Below are 25,979 nucleotides of genomic sequence, written 5' to 3'. Positions count from 1 at the left end.
ATAGGTCTATTAGTAAAGCAATGTAAAATCATGGAAAATTGCTATGGAACAGTGAATTTTTCATTCAATTTAAATATTTTTAATTAAAACCTGGCATAGCTCCAGGCCAGAAAGGCTAACAGTTGTGAGAAAGCATGCTTTCACAAGTCTTGTCAAACAAAGTAAGAAAATCCTTGCTTTTCAGTTGCTTCCAAAACATCATTCAATAAAAATTTACACTAAACAAAAGGAGTTGGAACTATCAAGCAAAATATTTGAGATGCTATGGGCAAACATGGCTATTGCTTTGCACTATTACAATCTTTAGTGCAAAGCAGTTGCTGTCCTGCAGACAAACATTAGATGGCACTTTGGAATTCAGCAGTTCCCACACAGAGTTGCACAGCACATACTCAACAGATGAAGTGCTGAGATGAGACTTGAGTATGAGGTACTTTTGATGACAGAAAGCAAAATGGCATTTCTGCAAAGGTGTGCTTTTTGGAGCTGGAAGCATATTTTCAACCTGCACATGTAAAGCCATACCATAGTATGTAATTAAGTTTTGAAAAAAAACAAATCATATAAAGAATAAAGTCATTCTTCCTCCAGAAAGAGGGTCTGTTTCTCAGTTGCTGGGTTCCCTTTTTATTTTTTATTGAATCATTTGGAATCTACTTTTTAAACTAGACTCACTGACGAAGTTTATACAAATACTTCCCAGATAACACACCAGATTTTGAGTGGATTCAGCTGCGTGCCAGCAGTTCTGAGCCCCAAATAACTCTCGTAAGTGGGGTTTAAGTAGTTTTCTTATCAAATAAATCCCTTCTGGAAAGAACTGCACAGCTTCTGATTCAGCTGGTCAAAGCTTCTTAGTTGTTGCTGAAATTGATACTATCATTCCCATTCACTTGTATCTGTGTTTTTACCATCTAAGGGCTTAAATGAAGACTGAAGAATAATCACAAGAGTGAGACTATTCAAGGAATAGAAGAACAAGGGAATGTAAATTCTTGCTGGAATACTACTTGAGTCCATTTTCAGAGCCTCTCATATGACATATACCATGATGCCTGTTGCACAAACTCCTTTTCCTTTTTTTTTTTTTTTTTGGCTTCTGCTATGGAATATCTCCTGCAATACATGAAGCAGGTTGTAGTATTTCCTTTGGAATTTGGGTCATCCCAGCAGAAAGGCAAACAGCAGGAGCTCCTTAGTGGTGCCACATGCCACACTGTCACTTTGTGAAGTCTCTATCTGAGACTATTACATGCAGTAATTCCAGGAGAGCTCCTACTCTGGCAGCAGCACTGCCCCAAGTCAGCTGCAGGGCTTTGGGCCCAAGGAGCACCAGCTCCTGCTTCAGTTTCCATTCTTGCTCAGCCATCAGCCAAAGGTCCTGGCTCTCACTCTAAACCAGAAGCTAATGCTTTCACAGAGATGGGACAACGCCCATAAAAAAGATACTCAAAGCTCCAGCCTCCAAGCTAAATGAAATTATTGCCATGTCCAACACAGGAGAAGCCAGGGATGGGGGCAGATGGGAACACATTTCCCTGAAAAGTAACTGAGTAATGGCTCCTGGCGCAAATCTTGCTGGGATCTCTAGGTACTGCAAGTATCTCTCAGCTCACACTGAATTCTGATCTAAGAACTCATTCTCCCGTGGGAATCATATTCCCAAATCCCCCTCCTCCTTCCTCCGGGAACCTTTGAATAGTTGCACATATGCAGAAGGTGAAACCTGACTCAGGTCACTCCCAGAGGCTCAGTAACTCTACTGACACTGAATTTGCAGGGTGAGGCTGCGGGCAGAGTGAGTGCCCCTGTAACTCCCAGGAACCTGCAGGCCAAATGACCACGAGCCAAATTACAGAGCCAGGGGAGCAGGGCAGGGGCAGCAGCAGCCGCAGGTTGGGTGTGAGGTGACCGACACCAAACCATGTTGTACCCCACAAGCAGAACTTGCATTTCTATGGGTTCCACTGGGTCTATAAAGGAATAGGGATTATCTGTGCAAGTTCTTTCAACGTTTTGCTACCTATCAATACATGGAGAACATCCATGGGTTAAGCACCAATGAGTTTTTTTCTTGGTATTTGGCAATGTAGCAGGAAACAGTACTTTAACACCAGGGAGCTGTCATGAACTGACAGCATTGTTGTCTGTACCTGACCTTACCTGTAAGGCAAAAAAAGGGGAATTTTCCATGCTGTCAGTCCCTTAATATGAGCACAAACATGTTATATAACACAGGAAGCCAAGAGGCACTACAAACTCAAACTAATTACATAAAACTTTACACGCCAAGATGGAATTGCATTGTGTATGAGAGGCAGAAGAGAGAAAAGGCAAGGTGAAGATTCATTGAAGCTCAGAACCCATTTTTGCTTCTTCTCTGGATATGTTTAAACATATATATAATATTAAAAGACTTATTATATACAATATTAATGCACCCATTTTCTTACCATCAAAGCACTGGAAACAGTCTCTATATTCTTGCAGTCTGCACTACATCAGTGTGGAGCACAGAATCTTAAATAAAAGTAATGAAATACAGACAGAAGCACTATTGTTGCCCAGGCTGACTCAGAAAGGTTAACTTGATGGTATTTTCTTAGAAAAGCAATTTGAGCTAATCTTCTTGTATTTTTAAAAAAATTCCCACCATGTGTTCTGGTGTGATTTAGAGTTCACCTTTTATTTAAAAATAACCCCCAATTCACTAAATGCAATTTTTGGCAGAAGTCACAGGTACCTCAGATTAAGATAAAGACTGAAGAATATTAGTACTTAATTATGGCTTTAAAATACCTGTCTAAAAATTTTAAAAAGTAAACTATGTTTGTTTTCAAGCAGGTGTTATTTGTCTGGAAGACAAGCTGATATATAAATGATACAAACTGTAACTATAAAAATATTCTGTAGCTTTTTTTGCCATGAGATAATTTTCCTTGAAAAGCTATAATTGCATTTGCAAAGTGAAGGAAAAAAATTAGTTTTATTAACTTGGTTGATTTTTTTATATAAGAACACCTCAACAAACTGACCACTGGAACCTAAAAGAACCACAGTAACAGTCAAATGTAATAAATGTTGCCTTATTGGATGATTTTGTTAGTGTGAAGACTTCTCAGACCAACTCATGTTACTTCTTATAGGCACATAAGAGTCAATAAATCTGTTAAGTAAAACTCTGCATCAGCATGTAAACGATTGTTTTCTGTTATTTGTACCATGTGAGATTTGGCAATTCCCCCAGCTTTCCTACCTGTAAGAAGGGGGACCAATACCTTTTTCTGACAGAAACCCCTGTCAAATCCCTATAGGGCACTCCAAAGTCAAATCTCCAAAGTCAAAATATTGTTACAGTGCTTTTGCTGGCAACAGGGGTTTAGTGAATGCTGTTCTTTATTTCGGTTATTCAACATTAACAGGAATGGAAGTTGTCACCATGTAGTAATGGGAAACAATCTTTGAATGCAAACCTTACTCAGCTCCCTAGATCTGATTTGACAGAGCTTCTCTGAAACCCATGGAGCCATGCCACTTTAAACCAAGTCAGGATATAGCCTTGTGTTTATTAAGTATCAGATGTCTAATGTTTTAATAAAAGTGTATATACATATATTTTAATATATAAATATATATATGAGAATATTCTTTATTATTAGTAATGTTCTGTGGTGGTAATACCGCATCTCTATGTCAGCAAGTCTGAATCTCCTTCCTGCCCAACTTCAGTTCCCACTGTGAAGAGCAGCAGAAGGCTGATTTGGAAAGAATTTAATTAAAGCCAGGTAGATTAAACAAAATACTTCATATATGAAGAGCAGTAAGATTTCTCAGGCTTGTAAAAAACATTATCAACTAGATACTTGACCACATAGAAGACACATGATGGGTGCTGCTCCCCAGTGACTTATTGCACTGCACCTGCCCTGGTAAACTATCAAAAGGCAAAGACTGCCAGGACTCTCACAGCCTGAAATACTGTAATAACCAATGAACATTATTTACTTCAAAAGTCAGAGAAGAAAACAGAAAAACACATTAACAGACCACTCTTCTGTCTTTAGTACAGCCACTATCACTTCCAAAACCCAACAGCAGTGACCAGCCATGTGGGTCCCACTGCTCAAGGCCAGAGACAGTCAAGAGCATCGTTAAAACCTGCGGTGAATTTTAGGAGATTTGATTAGCCTGATAAAAGATCTGTGACCAAAGTTGCATTAAATGTTACATTTTCCAGCCTAATGCCAAGGTTTTCACTGTGTAACTAATGATCTTTTGTCCGGAGGGTTCTTAGTCTGAATGAACACTCTATCTGACCACTTCAGAATCTGCAGTAATGCATGTATAAAGCTGCATATCTTCCCCAAATTCTCAAGTTGACACACCCTAATTCATGTCACTGGCTGCACACTCAGCAACAAACTCTAACTGCAGCTACAGTAGAAGCCTGGGGAAGCTGCACAGAGCAGAAGTTACGTTTATCCATCATTCAAATGCATTAAGCACAAAAAGCACTTTTGTCCCGGTCACCAGGGCCCATGTGGGTTAAAGCTGACTGTCCTTTATGGCAGGAGCTGCTCCCAGCCTCCTGCAGGAACAGAGATGGGTACAAACCTCTGCAGAGCCTGGAGGTTTGGCAGGCACTGCCTTCTGCAGGAGGCTATGAAAACACAAATGCCTTGGCCACTACCTGAGTAAAATACTCTCACTAATATTAATGGGAGACATTTCAACAACAGTTAGGACCTCTCATTGTGAAGACCGTGTTTTCCAAAAACCCCTCCTCTGAGAAAGAAATAATCTCAGCTATTTCTAACTAATATCTGAACAAACCATTAATGATTTTTTTAGATTGTTCAAGCAATCAACCTTTCCCATTAAAACATCTTTAAGGTAATTTTTAGAAAAAAAGTATCCACACTTAATGCAAACTCAAGAAGCCTGTGCATACAACTTTTTGGCAATTACAGCACATCCCTGACCTCATTTGCAGATCTGTTATTTCTCTTTAAGGGCCAAAAGACACAATGGCATAGACACTCAGAGAAAAAGTCAGCAAGTGCACCAGAGTGCATGTGTTCCATTCCAGTATTTGAAATTCACACTGAACAGGCAGAACTCACCAGCAAGTGGCTAACTGGGCTGTCTAGGACAAGGACTTATTGTAATGGAATGAGTTTAAAGCTGCTATTAAAAAAATAAATTAAAATTAAAATAAGAGATCCAGAATTCATTAGTTAGAATCTATATTCTTGTAAGACCTTGATTTTGTGTTTTGAGGACTTCAGAAAACTCTTACACTTCTGGCACATTGCCCACATATATAGTACTTTTGCTTGTCTAAAATGAAAAAGGGGGAAAAAAAAGGCTTAATTTTCTATTCTAAGAAGGGAGTAAGTGTGGGACTGTATATTAAAAAAAAGTGCTGAGAAAGACTCTATTTACAAAGCCCTGACTATACACACTCCTGTAACAAAACCCTTTGGCAGATTCCACTCTGACAAATAGACAACATGAAAAACTGATGCCTGGTTGTGAAACTCATTAAAGATTATTTGTCATCCTCATAAAACGGAGCTAACCCTCATTCCTTTTGTCCAAATTCTACTCAGAATAACTACATTATCTATAATCACCACACAAGTTCCAAATGGAAAAGCTGCTAGTTGAATTACTTTGCAATATTCCTTATAACAAACAATTGAATGGGGTGATCTGCAGCACTCAGCCAATGCTCACTGAAACAGCCTCAGAGAGGTGGATTTCACTATGGGTGTGAGCAATCCCCACAGAGTAGAGCACAGAGAGCCTTTTGCTTTGTGTACTCTGCACAATGAAATGCGACATACAACACTAGAGATGAAAGGATTATATATTCTGCATAAGACTGAATGTACAGCTTCCATCCTTCAGTTAAACACTCTTTAATTCTAGTAAGTCAGGTAGGTATTTGGCCCTCGGTGTATTTTATGAAAATTCACACAGCTAACCTTACATTGATTCTTAACTGTTATTATTCTTAACTGAATATTTAGCTATTTAACCATCTTATTTCTTATACAAGGTACTCTAGAAGCTTCAGTGCTAATTATCAATGATTTAAAGCTCCCTTCACCTAGTGACAGTGAGCTGAGCATACGCAGATTCAGTCTGGGGTCACTTACAGTGGCTGTTTCTCCATAAGAGTCACGTAGACCCCAGTAACTTAAAACTCTTTTATTAAGTTTTCTTGGAAGTGGTTAGACCTTAAGCCATTACACTGCAGAAAACTCATGCTTCATCAGTTTTGTGGATAAGGAATTTCATTCTGAAGCTATTAATCAGGCACTTTGCACAAAGTCATTCAGAAAAGTGAAGGTGAACTTGTCTTTTTCCTATAAAAATGTGTAAGCACATCTCCCCTCTCCCAGCCCAGCTGCACATCAGAGGATAACCACCTACAGCTCCTACCAAACGTGGTCAGACTTTCAGCCTAACCAGTGCAGGCTGCTCCTTTCACATGGAATCCCAAATTCAAGCATCTACATGTACAAAATCATGGCAGCTGGTACTAGAAAAGCAGTGCTAACATAATATAAGGTAAAGTCTGCCTCAATACAGCTCAATGCAAGCATAATTGTAAAACAGTCTGGTGTAACTGGGAAACAACTTTTAGAATCCCCATCGCCCAGTTTCCTTCTGAATTGAACAATGTTTTCTCAGGAAACAGACCTTCACAAATGGTACTATTGCTTCTGCATGACTTACCTTGTGTGTCATAGGGGTTTGAGAGCTGAAGTAATTTAGAGACGTAAGTAGTTTGTCACTGCACATTTAAACAGTTAAAAGAATGCGTATCAAGCAAAACAATATTTGGAAATCTAAAGCTACCCACAAAGCCAGTTTGCATCATTAAAATAGTCTATCAATTCACTGCACATGAGAAACAAATTATGAAGTCCTCCCTACACAAACAATAAGGCTTTGCGGGAGGGAAATCCCTGCTTTTCATGCTGCTCCCTCTATTCAAAGTCCAGCTATTTCTAATGGAAATTTTGTTTGCTATGGAGATTATGATTCAGCCTTCTTTTACAATCACCAGCACATCACCACACTTCCAGCAAGTGCATAGATTGGATGAGGGTGTGAAGATCCCTCCTTAGGGTTTTTACTCAAGTACGCACATAGTTTTAAAAGTATCCCATGAGCTAAGAGAACAGCAACTCCCAAGCCAAGGCTCTGAAGGCCGAGCTGACTCGATGGAGCACACGCTGCACCCCGGCTCTGGCCTGTCAGAAGGCAATAATGAAATGCTGACAACACACGATGCACTGACTTTCTGGAACAACACACAATGCACTGATTTTCTGGAATGGGACACTGTGCTAGGGGTGGACTTCAGTGACAGTGAAAGGAGCAGGCTGTTACCTGCAGTACGAGCTGCTGCCAGGCGGTTGCCAGGGGCTGACCATTGCCAATGTTGCAAATGCTCATTCGCTCTGCGGGCTGATTGGCACGCTCGAGTTGCAAGGAGACATTGCGCCGCTCTTCCTCAAGTGCGCGGGTGAGCCGCTCGAAACGAGCTTCTTGCTCTTTAACAGATGCTAAAATGCTGGCAGCAGACCTGATATCATAGTCATCCATGACTGCTTTCAAATGCTTCCTGCCTGTTAACTGACCAGGGCAAATGGAAAGGATTAGGTAAAGGTAAAGGGTGGGGAGGGTACGGGTCAGAGGTTAAAGATAAAAATGCACATCGTTAGTCACCTTGCTAAAATACTGATCACTCTAAGAAGCAAACTGCAGTGCTCTTTGAAAGGCATCCATCTTTCCATCCATTGATGGATTGATGATTCTAAATTAAAATTCTGATTCTAAATTAAAAGTAATTAATCTAAGACTTCCCTGTTAAAAAAAAATAAATAATATGCTCACCTTTGAGAAAATTTGTATTTAATTACTTTGATCTTTTTGCTAAAACTGCTCTGACAAGGGTTTTCATCCCTCTTGCAGAGCTAATTTCACTGTGCAAATAATAATGTACTGAAAAAAAAAATATAAAAAAAGATATGGCTTTAGGAGGAATGTGGAACATTCTCAGTACAGACACCTGGAATTTTTGTCTTTAACAGCGTGAGAAGTTTAATGTTTTTAAGGACAGAAACTTCACAGTCGAAGAAAACAGTTGTGTTCATTTTTTACACCCCCCCCCCCCCGAAACTTAACAGAGAGTAGCTGAAAATAGTTTTTATTTTTAAATTGCAGCAGCACACTGTAACATGGAAAATATTTTTAAATGCAGAGTGTGCAATTGCAGTTGAAATGCTTGATGATTTCAGTCAATGAAACAGTCCTTCATGCAGCAGTTTGCTAATAATGCAAATGAAAAAGCAAACATCTTCCATGGAAAACACACAGAACTGCTTGTCTTTCAATGCAGAAAAAGGAACTCAGAAACCAACTAGGTGGTGGGTTGGAACTTCTGTCATCTTCTCTAGCAAGGCTATGAAACAACCCATTTAAAACCCTATTGCTGCCTGTATGGTGCATGCAGTAAAACTCCTCATTGATTCCACAGATCTGTGACCTGAACACCATTTAAAACATTTTACTGTGAGTATGAAATCAGCAATATGCTTATATATATAAGCATAAATTATGGGCTCAACAGAATCCTTCGTTACACAAGTAACCCCCTTACTACTAAACTACTTAAAGCACCTCTGAGACAACCAGAGGCAGAACTGTCTCAGGCTCCTGTAATTCAAGAATTGTTCATGTTCTGTGCTAAGAGTTAAGTCCTGAGAAATTGTGCCTTGATTTGCTGCCGAAGCTTCTTTGTTTTCCATCTATCAACAAGGATTTCCATGAGCACAGATAGCTCCTTGCTTCCTGATGCTTTGCAATTCATTCTTCAGTGCCATTAGATGATGCACACTCTTGACTGATCCATTTTCCATGACTGTTACATTTATCAAGTCTCTCTCCTGTGCAGATTCTTTGGTAGGTCATAATAATGTGGTCATAATACTGTTATGTTCCCAAGAGGAGTATTAGTAGTGACTAAGCTGCATGTTTTTACACAATCTGTTGGGAACTCCTAAGTAGGCTCAAGGTCTCTTTTCTTTTGTGGTATATGGTTGAAATCACCCTATGAGCCAGAAAGATACTGGGGCAGAAATGACACACCGAAATCCAATGACAAACACCCTGATTTCATGGGGAATAACTTGCCAGTAGCTCTGTTCATTGTTAACCTTTTATAGAGAGTTGCTGTTGAAAGGAATTGGAGTAATATAAAATCATGCTAGGAACAGTGTAAGGATTATCATGTATTAATCTCATAACGTTTACTTATAAGCATGACTTGAGCCTTTCATGTTTGTAGACCAGTAGGCAGAAGTGACTTTTCTCATTTATGCAGTGGTTTAACTTCTATTGAAATTCCAAAAGAAAACAAAAAACCACCAAAGGGTTTTCCATATGTCACACACTAGTCAAATATAGACCAAGCTGCCAACTTCTGAGACCTTCCAATAGATTATTACAAGTCTATAAAACCTTCGGAGAGTACACTGGGTTCTGCAAAAGAGAATCACAACCCTCTAAAAGGATAATATGATTCATGGGAAGTCACAGCAGACTCACCTGCTCCATCTCAGCATGATTTAGCCCTGGCACAGCTAGACATGAACACAGCCAGACTTTATGGACCTCAGCTGGCATGTGTGCGGCCAAGTTCCAGGTTTCTGCTTTTGTGATTCCCTGCTTTTGCACAGATGGAGACAGCTCTGTTTGTAGTCACTACTCCCAGGAGTGCAGGCATGCTCACAGACTCCTTGGAGTGTGAAAGTGGGACTGCAAAGACCCAGGCACAAGTCAGGTTTTGGAAGAAATATACCTGGGGGTGGGGTGGCATTTCTAACCATACATTCCTAAAGACAACTCCTGAGTTACTGATCGTCAGTGTCCTCATGCCAGAGCAGATAAACAGCCTGGATGCACAGACCCAAATACACCTCATGAGGGGATATTCCAGGCCCAAGGAGAGCCTGGATCAGTCAGGGATTAATGAATGGAGACTGGCTCCTTCGAGGTGCTGCAGAGCAGGACTTCTGGTCTCCTCAGTGCCCCGACGGGGGCCCAGCTTTCAGGAACTGTCTGCAACTAAAACTGCTCCTTCTCTCATGCAAGCATGATATGACACAGAAGTCATCTTTTGGGGGTCCCACAGGCTGGCTATGTCTGTGGACTGAGTTCAAAAAGTGAATACAGTAGGGATGTAGAAAGAAGATGACAAGATGTTATCTACAGTAACTTATAAATTTAAAATAAACAGGTTTCTTGTAAAACATATAATGCAAGTTTCTACGGAAAAGCATTAGCAACAGTGCAAGAACAATCAAGTCCCTCTTCAAAAGCAGTTACAGCTTCACTAATAAAAATCAAGTTGATGACTGAGCTGGTATATAACTTCCAAGTCACATTTTGAGAATGTGACAAAGATCCCATTCAGAAAATCCTTAATGAGATATAAGCCCTTGATGTCACACATGACAAAACCTAGAAAATTTGGGTTCTATAAATGGTACAAATCTTTAGAGAGATCTCCCTGCAGAAAGTATAGTGTTAACCTCATTCTAACTATAAATATTGTGCTTTCTTTCTCTTTGCAAAGAAAAACACAGGCAGAAAATAAACTGTATAAATTTTCAGATGTACAATTAGTGACCATAAAAATCCTAATTGCTATGCAGAAACAGCAGTAGGACCAATAACTGCCTTTTAAGAATTGTTGGACGAAGACAGACTTCTGCATTTCAAATGTTTTATTAGCAGTTAAATACTTGCTTGCTGTTGATTGCACCCCTAATTATTTACCCAGGGTTTCAACAATTTACATTATCAGCAGTCTAGACTGAAGGAGAAAAATAAAAGTACCGACTCATGAGTCAGTTACTCAGGCTGCCACTTGAAATTTGCTACCATTCGTAAATAAATTAAAGTGCATTGAAAAGGGTATCAATAAATGAAAATATTAGACCCAGAGCAGCCAGGTAAAAATTATTCCTTAGGCTGCAGTTCTAAACACAGCAAACAGTTGCCTATAGAGTATCAAAGGCTAAGCTGACAGCAGCAAATCTCTCTCCTGCCTACGTGACTCTAAATCCATTAGTGTTGCACCAGAGTTAAAGCAAAGAGGAGGTGTTTATTCTGACTGTTCAACTAATGCATCAAAAGGCTCCTTCTAAGTCAATACAACCTGAGAGCCCACCGAGGATGAAAATCACCCCAGTGCCAAGGGCCAAAAGGGGTCCTGCTCATTGCTAATACCCCAGTTCACACCCGAGTCTGAGGCTCTTGGAAACACCGCCAAGACTCCAAGGGTCACTTGGTGCTCCACAAAAAAACATGAGTCAAATCTGTATGCTAATTTTGCTACTATAGGATGTAGCTGATAGTCAAGAGTTTTTGAAGAGCCGTTCAGATTAAGAGGGGTCAAGTTCTGTGAGATCTGGGCACCTAAATCCTAACAGTCATGGAGAACTTCAATCCCCTGCACTTCAAAGTCCTGTGCGCTCCTAAGGAGATCGGGTCTGTGAGTGAGCTGCGTTTGGAGAGCGGGGTGTCCGCTCGCCAGCAACAGAACACAGCACAGACTTCTCTCAGCTGCAGAGGAAGAGGCTCTCAGGGATTTCTCTCATCCAGCAGTATGGATGCTGAACTCAGCTGCCCCACTACTGCTCTATCCAAGACCAGTCCAAATCTATCAGTCCTGCTGGCAAGACATGAGCATCAGGAAGCTCATTCACAGAGCTGCTCAGTAGCTGTAGGAGCAAACAGGAAAGCCTGTGAATGTGCATGGAAACAGCAGCTTTGTGCTTCTCCAGGGAAGAAAACCAGCAGAATAAAAGCAAAAATGGGGCTTAAACAATCTATGGAACTGAAGCATAACACATGCTAATGACATTCTCAGCCTCAAGTGCCATGAAAGATGAGCAGCGTAACATGACTGCTGTCCCCATGCGACACCAGAAAGCATGCAGAGAAAACTGAGCCATACACACCTAGTGAGGTACTGAAGTCTGAGGGCTAAAGCTTCTGGGACATCACCCACTATGACTAGAACAGGACAGACAAAGCAGGAGAGCAGCCTCAAGAAGAATCAGCTAGAAGAGAGAGGAAAAAGAGACAGAGTTAGTTAATAACGTATTACAGCCTCTTCATAGTCAACTCTGAGGTTCTTCTCATTGTGTTGTAGAAATTATGTATTACATTGTTTTCCTCCTAACTTGTAGTAAAAGAAATAATATTCAGAGAAGCCAATCCTGAAACTCCTACGGAAAAAAACCCATCCTGATTAATCTGATTTGTTATCAGTGATCAATACTTGCATGCTCCTGTGAGATTTACTGTTAATGTCCTAAATCAGGGAAAACTCTAGACTGGAAGGAGGATGATGGAATGTTTCAAAGCTGAATATTGTAGCCAGGCAATTTAAAACACAGAAGTCTAACACAATGCTCTCAGAAATGCGAGCTTTTTAGGCTGTTTAGGCATACATCTTTAGGCCCCTGTCATATGTACAAGACCCAAATGGCTCAGTATCATTTCACAGATTCCTGTTAGAGAGGAGACATAATTTCTAAAAGATGCACACAGCACAGTATCTTCTTCTCTCTGTCTGTGTACCTATCTGATCCTGTATGAAACCAAAGTGAAAGAAGCTTGTGGGATATCAGGTCATCTGTGTAGCTCAGTAAATCCTGATTTATTTTGTTTTAAAACATTTTTCACTAAAACTTCTATGGGTCAGCAGCTGCCGATTTAGTCACTGTTTTTGCTGAAGAACGTACAGAACAGAACCTGTTTGGTGAAGACATGGTTCTGTGAGGTAGCATTGCCAGTCTTAAGCCACTACCACATCAGAAATGCTGCAACCACATGGCACAAATTGCAGAGCCAGGACAAACTCACACTGCAGGTTCAAATGTTTTAGAACATTTTCAGAGAGGAATGTTGCCCTGGCAGATTTTTTGCTTGACCAGGTACTGTCTGCTTTCCTGAAGCCAGCATAAACACAATTTATTGTGTTTCAGCCACACTACCAGAAATATGATCCTTTCTTTTCATGGATCCAACCTCAAAGGGCACAGAACCATCATGCCAGAAATCTCACTTTTTCTTAGACTAAAAGAAATAAAATCTATGCTCAAAACTTATATAGCTGTAACGAAACTGTGCATAGACATGCCCAAAGATGAAAGTCAGGAGGCAGAGTCAAGGAAAAACTAATTCTCAAGTAAATGACTAGAGAGTAACTGAGTTTCTAGAGATAAAAGAGTAACACTTTGGACATATATATATATAAAATACATGTAATACATTCCAAATAAACTCCTTCTCAGACCTTAAGCTGAAATCTATCTTGAGCCTGGGTCCTCTCGCTGCTGTGGTTGACTGAGTTCTAATTTGACCCTTACGTGACAACCCCCACCAATGAATAGCAATGAGGAATTCACAAAGAAAGCTATTTCAATATAGTTCTGTGGTAGGCACAGACAGACACATTGTGCTGGTGTCAAAAGAAACAACAAAAAAGCTGGTCAGGGTTTTTGTGTTCCTTTGGACAGAGGCAGTCTGTGAAACAAGGTTTAAACTAGAGAATGAAGGAGGGCAGAGGAAATGGTAACAGAACTCCTTGAGAAGGAACTTTGCATCTTAAGGACATTGCAATGAATGCTGCAGTTCACAATTTCCATTACTGCAAAAAAAAATGTTAACATGCAATATTTGAGCTTTTACATTAGTAGGAAATTTCATCTGATCATCCAGCAGGAATAATTCTGTATAAATAAATAAATCCTACAAATAAATTTACAGAATATCATACTATGAACTGGATTAAGCAACATCAACAAAAGCAACCAAACATATGCTTGTAAAGGCAATACAGTTCTAATACTTAATTCACTACAGAACTGGCTCTGGTCAATAGCACCACAGCATCTCCAATCTTACCAAAATGATTCCCAGTCCATTCAAAAAGAAGTAATTTAATTAACCTTTTAGTTAAAAGCACTGAAATCATACTGTAGTATCTCAGAAAACATACAGTTTTCAGCAAAAGAAATACAGAATTTTCTTATATCCAACTCAATCTCTTTATATTAATCGTTGCATGTTTAAATGACACCAGTCTTCTTTCTAGAGCTTCTTTTTGATAAATTTTCCTAACTTCAGCACTTTGCTACTGGAGTTTTTCAGGTTTTCCTTCCAAAATTTCATGCAGTGTTTTCAGGGCTTGCTGATACAATGTGTCTACATAACTTTAATTATACTTAGCTCTCTTTCCCCAGTAAGGTAAATTTCAACTGCTATACTCTACTTCTAAATGGAAAGGAATATGGAAACACGGAACATCTTTCTCACAACTGCATATATATATAATAGCATAAACAATTCAGTTTGATGCTCTAAAGTTCAAACTGAAATATTTTTACAAGGGCAATTTATAAAGTAAATGCTTTAGCCTATGGTTACTTTTACCCAATGTAAAAAACCCACCAATTTCTTCCTAAAATTTGTTATTTATAGACCAGAACAGTGAAGAGCACCTTTCTGAAACAGAGCTCTTGCTCTCTGGGACCTGGGGACTTGTCTACACTGAATAAACTCAACTCCTCCATCATAGCACTCATTATGCCACACTTCCTTCAGAAGATCAGTGTTTGTGTTAATTAAGCATAAAACAGCACAGCAAAATGGCAGCATATTACTTCACACCTACTAAGTGTCCACACTAAGGTTTAATGGGGTATGTGATAGTCTATAAATTCACACTGTGCACTGTAAATTCTCTGTGTAAACAAACACTCCCCAAATATTTCCTAATGAGTGTCTAGGTGGAATAGTTTTTGCAAAAATCTTATAAGTACCAAAAGACTGAACAAAGCAGAGATGGTTTTTCATGGAAAAAAACCCTCATATTTTGATTATTTCAGCAATTCTATTTGTTTAACACTACACCTTATAATGATCAGGCCCATGTTTACATATTGCCAAAAATCTTTTATATTTCCCTTCAGAGTTTTTATTTTTCTATAGAAATAAAATGCAATTTGAAAGTCAAAGCTAGAATGAACAAGATCACACTTTGCAATCTCTCTTGGAATATGAATAGTATATTTGCTGCATCTCAAGCCTCTGACACCTTTTCTTCTGCCTTGGAACTTGCCAGACATGATTGCTCCCAGCTTGATTAGTTCATAGGCCGATCACTTTAACACCCCAGAACACATGTCCTTGCATACTAAAGCTGCTGTGTGCCATTGATTTTTCAAAGGTCTCCCCCACTGAAATCAATAAGGAGCTCTGCTTAAAATATGGATTGCACTTTGTGGTCCCTTTCTGAGTTGTGGATATCCAGGCTTCCAAGTATTCCACAGCTGCCTTTAGCAGCAGCTCCATGTCCTCCAGTTCCTCTGACCCCAGGCTGATCCTAACCCACATCAACAAACCACGATCACTGTGAGCAGAAACAGACAATAGACAACCCCACCACAACCATTTCACTGGAATAATGTCTTCCAAGCAGCAAAGGAAAACTCCTCCAACAGCCTGTGTGCCTGTTAAATAGCATCAGGCTTTCAATTAACCACAGAGGCTGAGACATTTTCAACAGAAATGACTTCCTTACTGTGGAGCCTCCCTTGCAAGCAGAGCCCCCTAAAATCAATACATCCATTCTCAGAACAGGGCTATCTCAATGAGAAAGAGAAAAAGATAAAGATCAAAAGCAGCACAGTTCATAACTCCAGTCTGTCCTTCTTTCCCATGTATTTTAAAGCTTGGCTTCATTAATAATAATAACCCAATCTGGCTGCAAATAAACTAAACACATGAACACACCATTCTAACCTCACACAGTTACTTCCACAGTACACTTACAAGATTTCCCTTAACAATATACAAGAATCCTCGCTTTTCTTGTCTGTTAGGTGTTTAGAGTTTTGGCAAAAGGGTTTCCATTTAAGAGAAAGGCTACTGCTAGGAATGTGACTGAAACTGGCTCTGTGTGGGGAACTACAGCCGAGAACAGCCATGGATTTATGAGATTAAATCTCTACAAAACACAGGAACAAGAGTCAGTGGGCTGGCAGCAGCTCCCAAAGCCAGGCCAGTTTGTCAAGGGTGAAACGGAGTAACTGAAACATTCCAGCAAGGCTGGAAAATCCTGCAGAAGCTCATAATAACTTTTTCATAAAAGATACTATTGTGCTATCATCAAGCAGATAAATAACAAAACGGCAAGCAACAAAGCTGAGGTCAGCTCTGCAGTCAGGCAGCCCAAAAGCTCCACCCATTCCAAATGCCCTGGGAAGGCATCAGGCAGTGTGTCTGGGCAGCATATCCAAATTAAGAGCCATTAGGTAGAAAACTGTCCTTTCACTACACATTTTGAGAGGAAAAATCCAACTATGATCCCACAGAACAGTGAGTATTTAAGCTCAGCAACAGATGTGTCAAATGACTTATCCTAACCATGAGGAGTTAATTGATGCTATAAATAGCACTCTGCAGACAAAAAAAAAAACCCCCACTTAATTCTAATATCCAAAGAACACAGTCTAGCTCTGCTTATCAGTAAAACTATTTTCCTTTAAAGAAGTGGGCTTGGATGTTTTACATGTAGATTAACACAGAGAGATAATTTGATTTCAGGCTATTGAGAAATTTCCTTCCTTTTATGTTTCAGAAGAACAGGGCTGCATGCAGCTAAATGAGATCCATAGATTACAGTAGAAGGCCAATAAAACTGCACAGCTACATTCCTGGGTAATAACAAATGATTTTTAATTCTAGGGCTCCAGTCTTGGGGTTTATGAGGGCATTTCCAATTACTACTTTTAAGATGAATGCAAATAAATGCATCAAATACAGATTCTTTAACCTATCTGAATCAAATATTTTGTATCTCTCACAGTACTTTATACCAATAAATAAACTGGCACTGCTAGGAAAAAAACTCACAGATCTGAAGTGTTCATAACGAGCCTCTTCCCTGTGGTTTTCACCTGCTTTCAGGAGAAAAACAAAACCAAAACCCTTCAGCTGTTTTCCAGAACATGGGTCTTGTTTACCTCTCACAGCCACATCTAGTGGATTGTGTGGCTGCTCCATAGCTCCACCAGGGAACTGAAAACATCAGTATAAACAGGAAAGAACATAATGTCATTGTTCGTGTTTAATTCTTGAAGCTACTAAATCAAAACAATTTCATTAGCTGCTTACCAACCAATCTTACTGCATGACTCTCCCATATTTCAACCTCTCTCATTAAAAACAATCAGATTTCCACCTTATGTTGCTTTAAACCAGGAACAGTATCAATGAAGAGATTAAAGCAATACAAAGACTGAAGAAACAGAGTAAGGCCCACTAGCTTTAATTCTCTCCAGTAACATCTGTGTCCTTCTAAATCCAGGATTTTTTTTCACCAAGCTACTTTTGGAAGCCTGAGGCACTAACTAAGTCTCCTCTGTTTAGACCAAAATTGTTGTTCTGCTTTCTGCAATGGCATGTGCAGAGCACACCCTTCACTATTTCAGCATCTGTAAATTTAAAATGCAATCCAAGTTCATTTTACCCTTGTAAGTTTAGGATGCAATCCAAATTTGTGCTGATTAACACCACAGCTTTTTAGTATTACAAGGGAAACATGCATTTGAGAACTAATAAATAATTTCTGAGCAAAATAAAAGTATTTAACTCATCTGCTGTCTTGAATAATCATTCAGTTCATGCATAAACATAAAGACAGGAAAAACAGATACGTTTTAATGAAAGTCTTGGAGAAAGTCATCATCCCATATGATGGATTTTAGTATGTAAAATCTCTCAACAAAACAAGTCTTTATTACACACTGCAAAAAGGTGGTGCCTGGCTGAGGGGCAGAAGTATTGCCACAAGAAATGCCAGTTCAATTCCTTCCAGCTCCAAGGTGTTGCTGAATTTTCAAGGCAGAAATCCTTGTCCCTGAGAAGCATTTCCTACTCTATCAGACAAGCATCTTGGCTTCTGTGGGGTTAAACTGACAGCCAAAGTAGCCCTCAGAGAATAATATTCAGGACACGCCTGGTTCACATCAAGATGCCATAGTAACCCCATTGATTAGTCCAGTTCTTTACTCGTTTAGATCTTCCTTTGCACGCCACAAAAACGGGGTGCTGTGTTTGCACTGCCAAGTGTTACAGCCATGCAAGGAGCAAAACTTCAAGTATCCATTTTCAAGACTAAGATTTATATCTTTATTACAAGAGCTTTTTATTCACTGGCTTTGGCTCTATCAAAATTTAAGCAATTTAAGCAGAGCACCGGGTGTCCAGGCTGCTCTGCAGGTGGTGAAAGCCTGGCACAGCTCACCCACAGCCTTGGGCTGGCAACACACCAACACCATACCGGACCTCCAGGGATCCCCCTTCTCCACATCCCTCCTTCCCTGCATGGAAAACCTGTTCTGAATCTGACCTGCTCATAAACCTCCATTTGAACTGGTCAGCTACCACATTTTTATTGTGCCTTCTGTGCTGAGGTAGATCCTGACCTGAAAATCAGCAGGAATTGGGAAGAATATTGGATTTAGGGGTCAGTACCAATTTTTTTTTGGAGTAGTTTTCTTCTAGCTAGCTTATAGTTAGACTCTGATCTTACCCCTTCCAAACCTATCCTACATTTTATCTTTGACTAAATCTTAATGCATTTTGTATTTTATATCCCCCATCAAGAATATTTCCTGTTCCCAGGAACAAACTTTTCACTAGTGCCTAATTACAGTTATTTGGAAGCAGAAATATTTCTTCCAAATTACTTAAGATCTGCTGCAAGAAACAACTTTCTATTCAAAAATCCCTTTTTAATAACCATCCTGCTGATAACTGTTGAGTGGGAAAAATAACCATTTTGCTTTAACTTTCTAGCCACTTCAAATGTCTAAAGAAAATTCCCTCTATTATATTAAAACTAAAATCCTGCACTGTATAAATAGGAATACATTTCAGCTATAATAAACATTTCTAACTCATTTCATTAAAACTATGAAAATAACAGAGGTAAGTCCCAAACAATTCAGAGAGTAAACACAATGCAAACTCTTCTGAGAATCTTTCCTATAAACAGCTTTGAAACTTTAAATGGGTTATTTATTTTCAATAAAACTTTCTGCTTTGACATATACAAAAGGAAATATGTTTAATCTAAAAACAATCAAATGAAAATGGAAAAAACTTTATAAAATTTAGTAACATGATACGTGTTATTCAGAGGATTATTTTCGAGGAATGCTTGACTAAAACTATAATTCCCCTACACTGAGAAAAATAAAGCAGTACACAGAAAGAAGCAATATTTCAGGAAAATAAACAAGAGTACTTTAATATTTAATCCCATTATTCAAATCCCCAGATTTAAAAGAGCCACACCAAAGTATTGAAGTGAATTCAGAGCAGCTGAAAATGCTTATAGTCATCCTCTAAGTGACCAGAGGATTGGCTTTTGATTCTAGATTCCAGAAAGACTAAGATATAGCTGTGAGGAAGGGCATGGAGAGAGAAAAAGACAACCTGAGAGTCTGACCCTTACTGCCTGCAGGAACAAGTCCCACAGTGGAGAGACATCCCCCACTCTGTCAGGGGTAGAATGAAGCTAAACAAGTATTTCCAAGGTAATACGAAAAGGGACAGATGGATCAGAGAAGGCACAAAAGAGAAAACTCTCATCCCCGATTTCCTCAGCTGCACTTGTGTTTTACCCCTACTACTGCCTCTGCTCTGAACCCAATGAACAATGGCAGAGGGTCCTATCCTAGTTCCAGTTTTAAGATTTATCATAGGGGTATTCCCTTCCTTCTGCTCCTCAACCGTTCTACCACTATGTTAAACAAATTTTAGCTGGCCTTCAATAGCATGCAAACAAAGGAATTTCTGAGGTGTAAAGACAATTTAAAGAAAGGACAGTGATTTAAGAACACACATAATGAAATAGTAACAAGACACTCAAGAGACTCAGCTGCAGAAACACAGTACCTTTTATAATCTTTCTTTCTTGTAGTGGCTTTTAAGATGGAAATTCTCCCTTGGTTTGATAATAACTCTGTAGGAGAAACAAAGAAAATAACAAAGATTTTTATTACATCTGGGGGAAGTAGGAAGAGGGGATTATTTTTGAATAACTGATAACATTTACAAAATACTGTGGAAGTCTTTTATTTGTATATCTCCTTGGTTCCCCTTCCCGAATCATGCTGGTTTGCAAAAAAAGCGTTAGCTCTGGCATCTATTCCACCATCCCCTGAAATCCCAAGAAAATCCCACAGAACTGGAGCATTGAAAGTGAACTCCATTGAAAGATCCTCCTGATTTCTGTCCCGGTACCATTCATATGTGCATAAATCACACATTCCTACACTTAAAATTTAATCCAATATATATTCAATTTCCCACTAATTCCTAGATTTAAAAGCACAAAGCGTTTCCCTCATAAGCACACACCAGAGCATTTTCAGTCATCCAGGTCTAAATGCCATCTAGTGGCCCTAAAAATGTCAACTGTGGTTCCACAGATACACCTCATCCCATCTGACATTTTTTCTTCTAACAGCAGGAAATAAGAAAAATTAGGGCAGGAAATTCACCAGAAAGAACTCAGTGTTTTTCAAAATCTCATTTTTTGCCAGACCTTCATGCAGCATTCCCATTATAGCATATCTTATCCTAGCAATTCACCAAAGTTAACCAGCAGGATCCTTTGTCTTCCCACTCTCCTTCTAAGAGCAAGAACATTTCAAGCAGTTATTCCTGCAGATCACCCTTGCTGGGTTTCACTCAGGCAAATTTTACCTAAAAACCACACACACCACTGCCCTTCCACTAATGCATGGCTTCATCACTAGATGCTTCCTCACTGCTCCTCCTTTGCCTGGACAGCACTAGGTGATCAAATAAACATCTGAGCGGTAAATAAGGAAAAGCACTTCAATCCTGCAGACTCATTGGAACCAGGGAGGTGCTAAAAAAAAAATTTCTAAATCTCTGATGTAATGAGAGAGCTTCTTTGGAGCCTAATTTCTTTCAGCTTTTGTCTCATAAGAACATGACTTATCTCCTCTAAGAAAGCTATTTATTTTATTAAGCCAGAAAGAAATAATTTTTTACATTTAGTGTCACCTGGAACATACAAAAACTACTGGAAAAAATACTTCCCTTGATTTTTCTTTCCTCCTTTTTCACCTGTATTTTTGCTGTTGATTCAGAGTCAAAAAGACAAGCTGCCTAAGGCTTAGGATGTGCTGGGTAAGATCCAATCCCACTACAGCATACATGTACAGCTGTGTGATGTTGAATCTTTTTTTTATCATGTAACTGGAATAAAGTGCATTTGCCTGCTTCACAAGATCTCAAAAATATGTATATAAAATATCAGCACCCTTATATACATTCATACTATTACTGGTGGTCTTCTAGTGATAATCACACCTGATATTCAGGTATAACCTGAAATTTAGCTTTGATTACCAAGAAAAAACTCCTTGTCTTTTTAACACAAATCTACATGTTTCATTTTGCTCTTTGAGCAAGGTACTTGTCAAACCAGTGGCAGTCCCTAACGTGCTGTGTGGGTTATGGCAAACACCTGGATCAGATAATGCCGTGTTCACATGGGTGCAGTCCAACTGCCAGCAGGAAGCTGAGTCCTGGTTTATATCAGCTGATGCCAGCTCAGAGCTTCAGCCCCAAATCCTGGGAAGCCTGGAGCTTGCTGAGGCTCATGGCTACCCTGCAATGTCTCCTTTTCAGTCCTTTGTTGCTGCCCATTTGATAACACAACCTGTGGTGCAGGGGAGAGGGGGGGAAAACCCACCAGCTTGGACAGCATTACATTTAATAAAACACCTGTGTTTCATTATAAAAATGCTGCTTCATTCCAGTGATATACTTTTATTGCTGATTTTAATCAAGTGTCGTACAGCTCTCAAATGGGAAAGGTGGAGAAAAACCTGTAATGCCTTTTCAAATTGCTTGTTATCTCTCACTTGTAACTAATTACCCCAGTTGCACTGTTAAAGACTGAGTGGTTTTATGTTTGCTCGCCAACAAATGACTAAAAAAAAAAGAAATCAGACAATTAGTCTCTAGCTATAGTTACCCATTAAGATAAATATTTTCAGAACAAAGAACTTAACATCAAGGCACTGACACTGCAAAAATGTCTGGGAAAGTAAAGCATCTATCAGCAAAGGATTTTTTGCCAGTCAGCAAGTTCCGCAGCTGCATCCCCACCACACTTCAGTCTTGTCCTACTCCAGTGAACATAATTAGTTACTAAAGCTTTTCTAACATGGTGAGAATGTGAGCAGCTTACTGGACCACAGGAAGACCTAGGGACAAATTTTGATTCTGCACCATCGCAAATGTGTGCTAACAGATGAGTATACAAACAGCAGGATTGGAAGTACAGTAGCAACCTGTTCTACCATTCCTTTTTCCTTATGTTTTATTTTGTATCATCAGCTATACCTAGCCTGTGCTGGTAATCCACTCCTCACACCTTCTTGGTCCCTTAATCAAAAGACTTCCTGAGCATCCCAAGCTCTTGAAAACATTTGCTTTCAAGTCAGTGTGAGGAGCAGCCTTCAGCCAGGTACAGCCTGGGCAACTCCACTGGATTGCCTGGCCCTTTTCTCTCACTGCACCAGCCTGAGTGTCAGTGACAGGGAGCCAGTGTGACACAAACCACGGCTGGAACACGTTCCAGGGCACAGAGCAGATCCCTGTCTCTGCACAGAAACTGGTGACATTAACACTGCCAAGTGTGAGGTGAGCAAGCAGTGTGGTCCAAAATAAACAACACAAAAACATGGTGTGGATGGACAAGCAAACTGCTTTCCAATTCAGGCGCAATACTACTATAAGCATGCATTCCAAAATCTTGCCCAGGGTATTACTTTTGGGAAACCTTTATCTCTGGCTCTCTCTGTCACTCAAACAACCTTCTCTCTGGCACTTCTGGCATTAAAATACCTAATAAGGAATTTGCATTATGTAATTTGTTTGGTAGCAGAAAAATTACCTGCAGATTCATGGCTCCAGCCCTCACTGTACACTTACAACCTCAGAACAGCCTCAAGGAACAACTGTTTCTGTCACTTACAGCAGTGGATTGCAGTCAGCACAATTTCAGTTGCCAATAGCTACCCCAATGGAAAAGAGACCAGTGGAAAAGAGCTCACTTACTCCCAGATTAATTTGCCTGTCCACGTTTTGATTTTATTGATTGCAAGAAGCTGATACCCTCCAATTGTATGTTTTCCTTGGCAAGAGCTCTGTCACAGATAAATCACCAGAAGTTTGGGCAGAGCTGAATAGAGCTCTCCAAAGTGTATTTTGTATCTGCTGTGATTTACTTAACCAAGAGACAAAGAGGTGAAAAGAAAGAATTTTCTTCCTTCACCTTACATCTTCATTTGCTAAACTGCTATTTTATTTCATAAAGAAATGTAGGGTATTCTGACTGACAGCACAGTTCTGCTTTTATGTAAGGTATCAGATGGCAAACATGAGGTAGCTACATTACACAACTCAGTGTGTGGGTATATGCTCTGTCACAACTTGCATCAAAACATATGAAACAGTCAAAGGAAGTGAGGTTTCTCCTTTTAAAGATGTGATACAAACATAACATACAGCAGCCACCCTTGCACACTCATTAAAAAGCTTTCCGTCAGAAGAGGTGGACTTCAAGCTGTTCAATATTTTAATATTTACACTCAATTATCTCTAGAAATTTATTTAAAACAGCATTATTTTTGTGTTACTTAGGAGCTCTGAGTTCCCTTAGAAACTCCTACTCATTCTTAATTATAGTGTAAATCAGCATGTTAACATCAAGCGAGCAACCACTAACTAAAGCAGCTGATACAAATGCAGACAAAGTTCGGACAGAAGTGGTGGCAAAATGCCCAGAAAGTTCCAAAGCCCCTCTGAACAGCTTAGTCAACGTGGAGAGATACACAGACCTCTCAAGAGATGCACTGGGTAATAGCAGTTACTGCCAATAAATTTTATATAAATATTACTAAAGTAGTAAAGAGCCCATGCATCAGTACACAGACATGTCACAGATAAGAACTGTGGCTTTTTAAAATGTCAGGACTGAAAATGTACAATAGCCTATAAAATGTCACTCAAGTCATTACATGCTACCAGTGAAGTAAATCATTTATGAGAGAAACAACGGCTGAACTAACTCTGCCAAACCAGGTGCACCTATTTCCTCTACCGTGTTACTGTGTTGATAAAGACGTGACATAGTAAAAGAAAATGTATGAAATACAGAACTACAAAAGCCAATGTACAGTATTCACTCTGTTGTGCTATGATACCAGCAAAATTAAAGCTAATCTTTTCTTCCAAAGGAAATGTCACAGACTTCTGTGCACTTGGCAAATTAATATTTATAAGAAGCCCAGATAGTTTAGTGTTTTTTAATACAGGGCTAAGATTTCCTCCTGAACATCAAACAGAGAAGTTGCACTCAAACAGCAGTTTCTTGATTGCAACAACCTAAACGACAGTATTTCCTAGATCTGTTTTCCATCATGTCATTCCGATTAGCAACTGTGTACAACTGGGACATTTTGAAAATCCACCAAGTAGCCATGAATTATACATTCCTAACTCTTAAAGTTAACACATAATAATCTTCTTATCAAGAGCCTGCTGACAGCTGCTAGTACTATGTTCCTAATAATTCTCATTACAAACACACATCTAGGAATGGAAAAACAAGGTATACACGGTCTAGTACCACACTGGTGCACATACATATGTAATGAGTGAGACTTTACCAACAACATTTTTTCACTAAGTCACATAGCAATAAAACTACAATTGAACACCTTTTATTGAAAAATGTATTTTAAAATTTTACAGCCTAATATGTGTAAGAATTCATCACACCCAATTAAATTAAAATGCAGTAGTTGATCACTTTTAATGAAAATTCTGAAAGGAATTTTGTTGTATTACATGCTAATATGGAGTTTCATTTAATTTAAATGATGAATTATCTAATTTTGTTTTCTAGCATACTAAGGGTATCTAAATTGAACTTGATAGCATTCATGGGGTAACCAAAGTCACCTTTTATGTATTACAGAAAAAGGATAAATTTATTCATTTAAGTGGGAGGCAAAGGTGATCTTCCAAAACTCTATAATGAAATTTAATCTTAGAAAAAGAAGGATAAAAAAATTAATCCTGGTTTTAGTAATAATAAGTTAGTGCCAATAAAGTTCACAACAACTGTGGGAAACTGGTTGCAGATGTTTGCATTTTCAGTGTAGAAATCCCTCTCTCAAGCAAGCCAGACCCGGTCCTCTAATCATAAGGTTAAGAGGGCAGATTTTCCAAAGCAAGATGGAATTTTTAGAATTCTTTGTTCACAATTTTAGTTCAAAAAGGAAAGCTGCAATTTGCAATCAATATCCTACTGTACTCACACAGCACAGACTTGCTGCTGTAACACAGCAGAGCTATGTCCCAGTTTTGCTGGGATGACAATAACCAGCAGCACTGTGCAGGCAGATGTTGCTGTGCTGCTCTGAGCGTCCTGGTGTGTTCATGATGCTGCACTGACTGCCCATGGCCAACAGCTTCTGCCCTGGCAAGTACACTTGCAAGGGTTCAACTCACAACAAAAGCAGCCACCAGATATTTTGTCAAGCTAGGTAATTTCTTACCGAAAATATGTACTTGAAAAATGTCCAGTTCTTTCTGTGCCCAAACAGAAGAAGAAAATCAGCCTGAGCAAAAGTTTAACTAACAATATTTTATGAATAAAATTATAGGGTAGCCTAGCTTAAGAACTGTTTTCCTGATAATCTACATTGCTGCAGATAAATCTGAATATTCTTAAAATTCTAAGATGACCACTAGAATAC

The 25,979-nt window shown here is 39.2% G+C and overlaps 1 protein-coding gene across 41 annotated transcripts in view; it reads right to left on the bottom strand.

The window, feature by feature from the left end:
• Window positions 1-25,979, bottom strand: part of ARVCF (ARVCF delta catenin family member) — a 249,348-nt gene that overhangs the window by 145,318 nt on the left and 78,051 nt on the right. For 17 of the 41 annotated variants that reach the window (XM_086856223.1, XM_086856216.1, XM_086856221.1 and 14 more), the window contains 3 exons: window positions 20,065-20,131; window positions 12,048-12,149; window positions 7,408-7,653 (listed from right to left, as the gene is read on the bottom strand). The exons of 1 other annotated variant lie outside the window; for it this stretch is intronic. In XM_086856223.1, coding sequence (XP_086712349.1) covers window positions 7,408-7,623 — 216 coding nt within the window. In that variant the 5' untranslated portion in view covers window positions 7,624-7,653; window positions 12,048-12,149; window positions 20,065-20,131. Of the gene's footprint in view, window positions 1-7,407; window positions 7,654-12,047; window positions 12,150-20,064; window positions 20,132-25,979 lie in introns of those variants that run through there. 23 more of the 41 variants (XM_086856261.1, XM_086856254.1, XM_086856249.1 and 20 more) reach the window with 4 other exon arrangements.

This window comes from Cyanistes caeruleus, chromosome 18 (assembly GCF_971803275.1).
Source record: "Cyanistes caeruleus chromosome 18, bCyaCae1.hap1.1, whole genome shotgun sequence".
In the NCBI taxonomy this organism is placed as follows: Eukaryota; Metazoa; Chordata; class Aves; order Passeriformes; family Paridae; genus Cyanistes; species Cyanistes caeruleus.
This window is presented reverse-complemented; position numbering and strand designations above follow the sequence as displayed.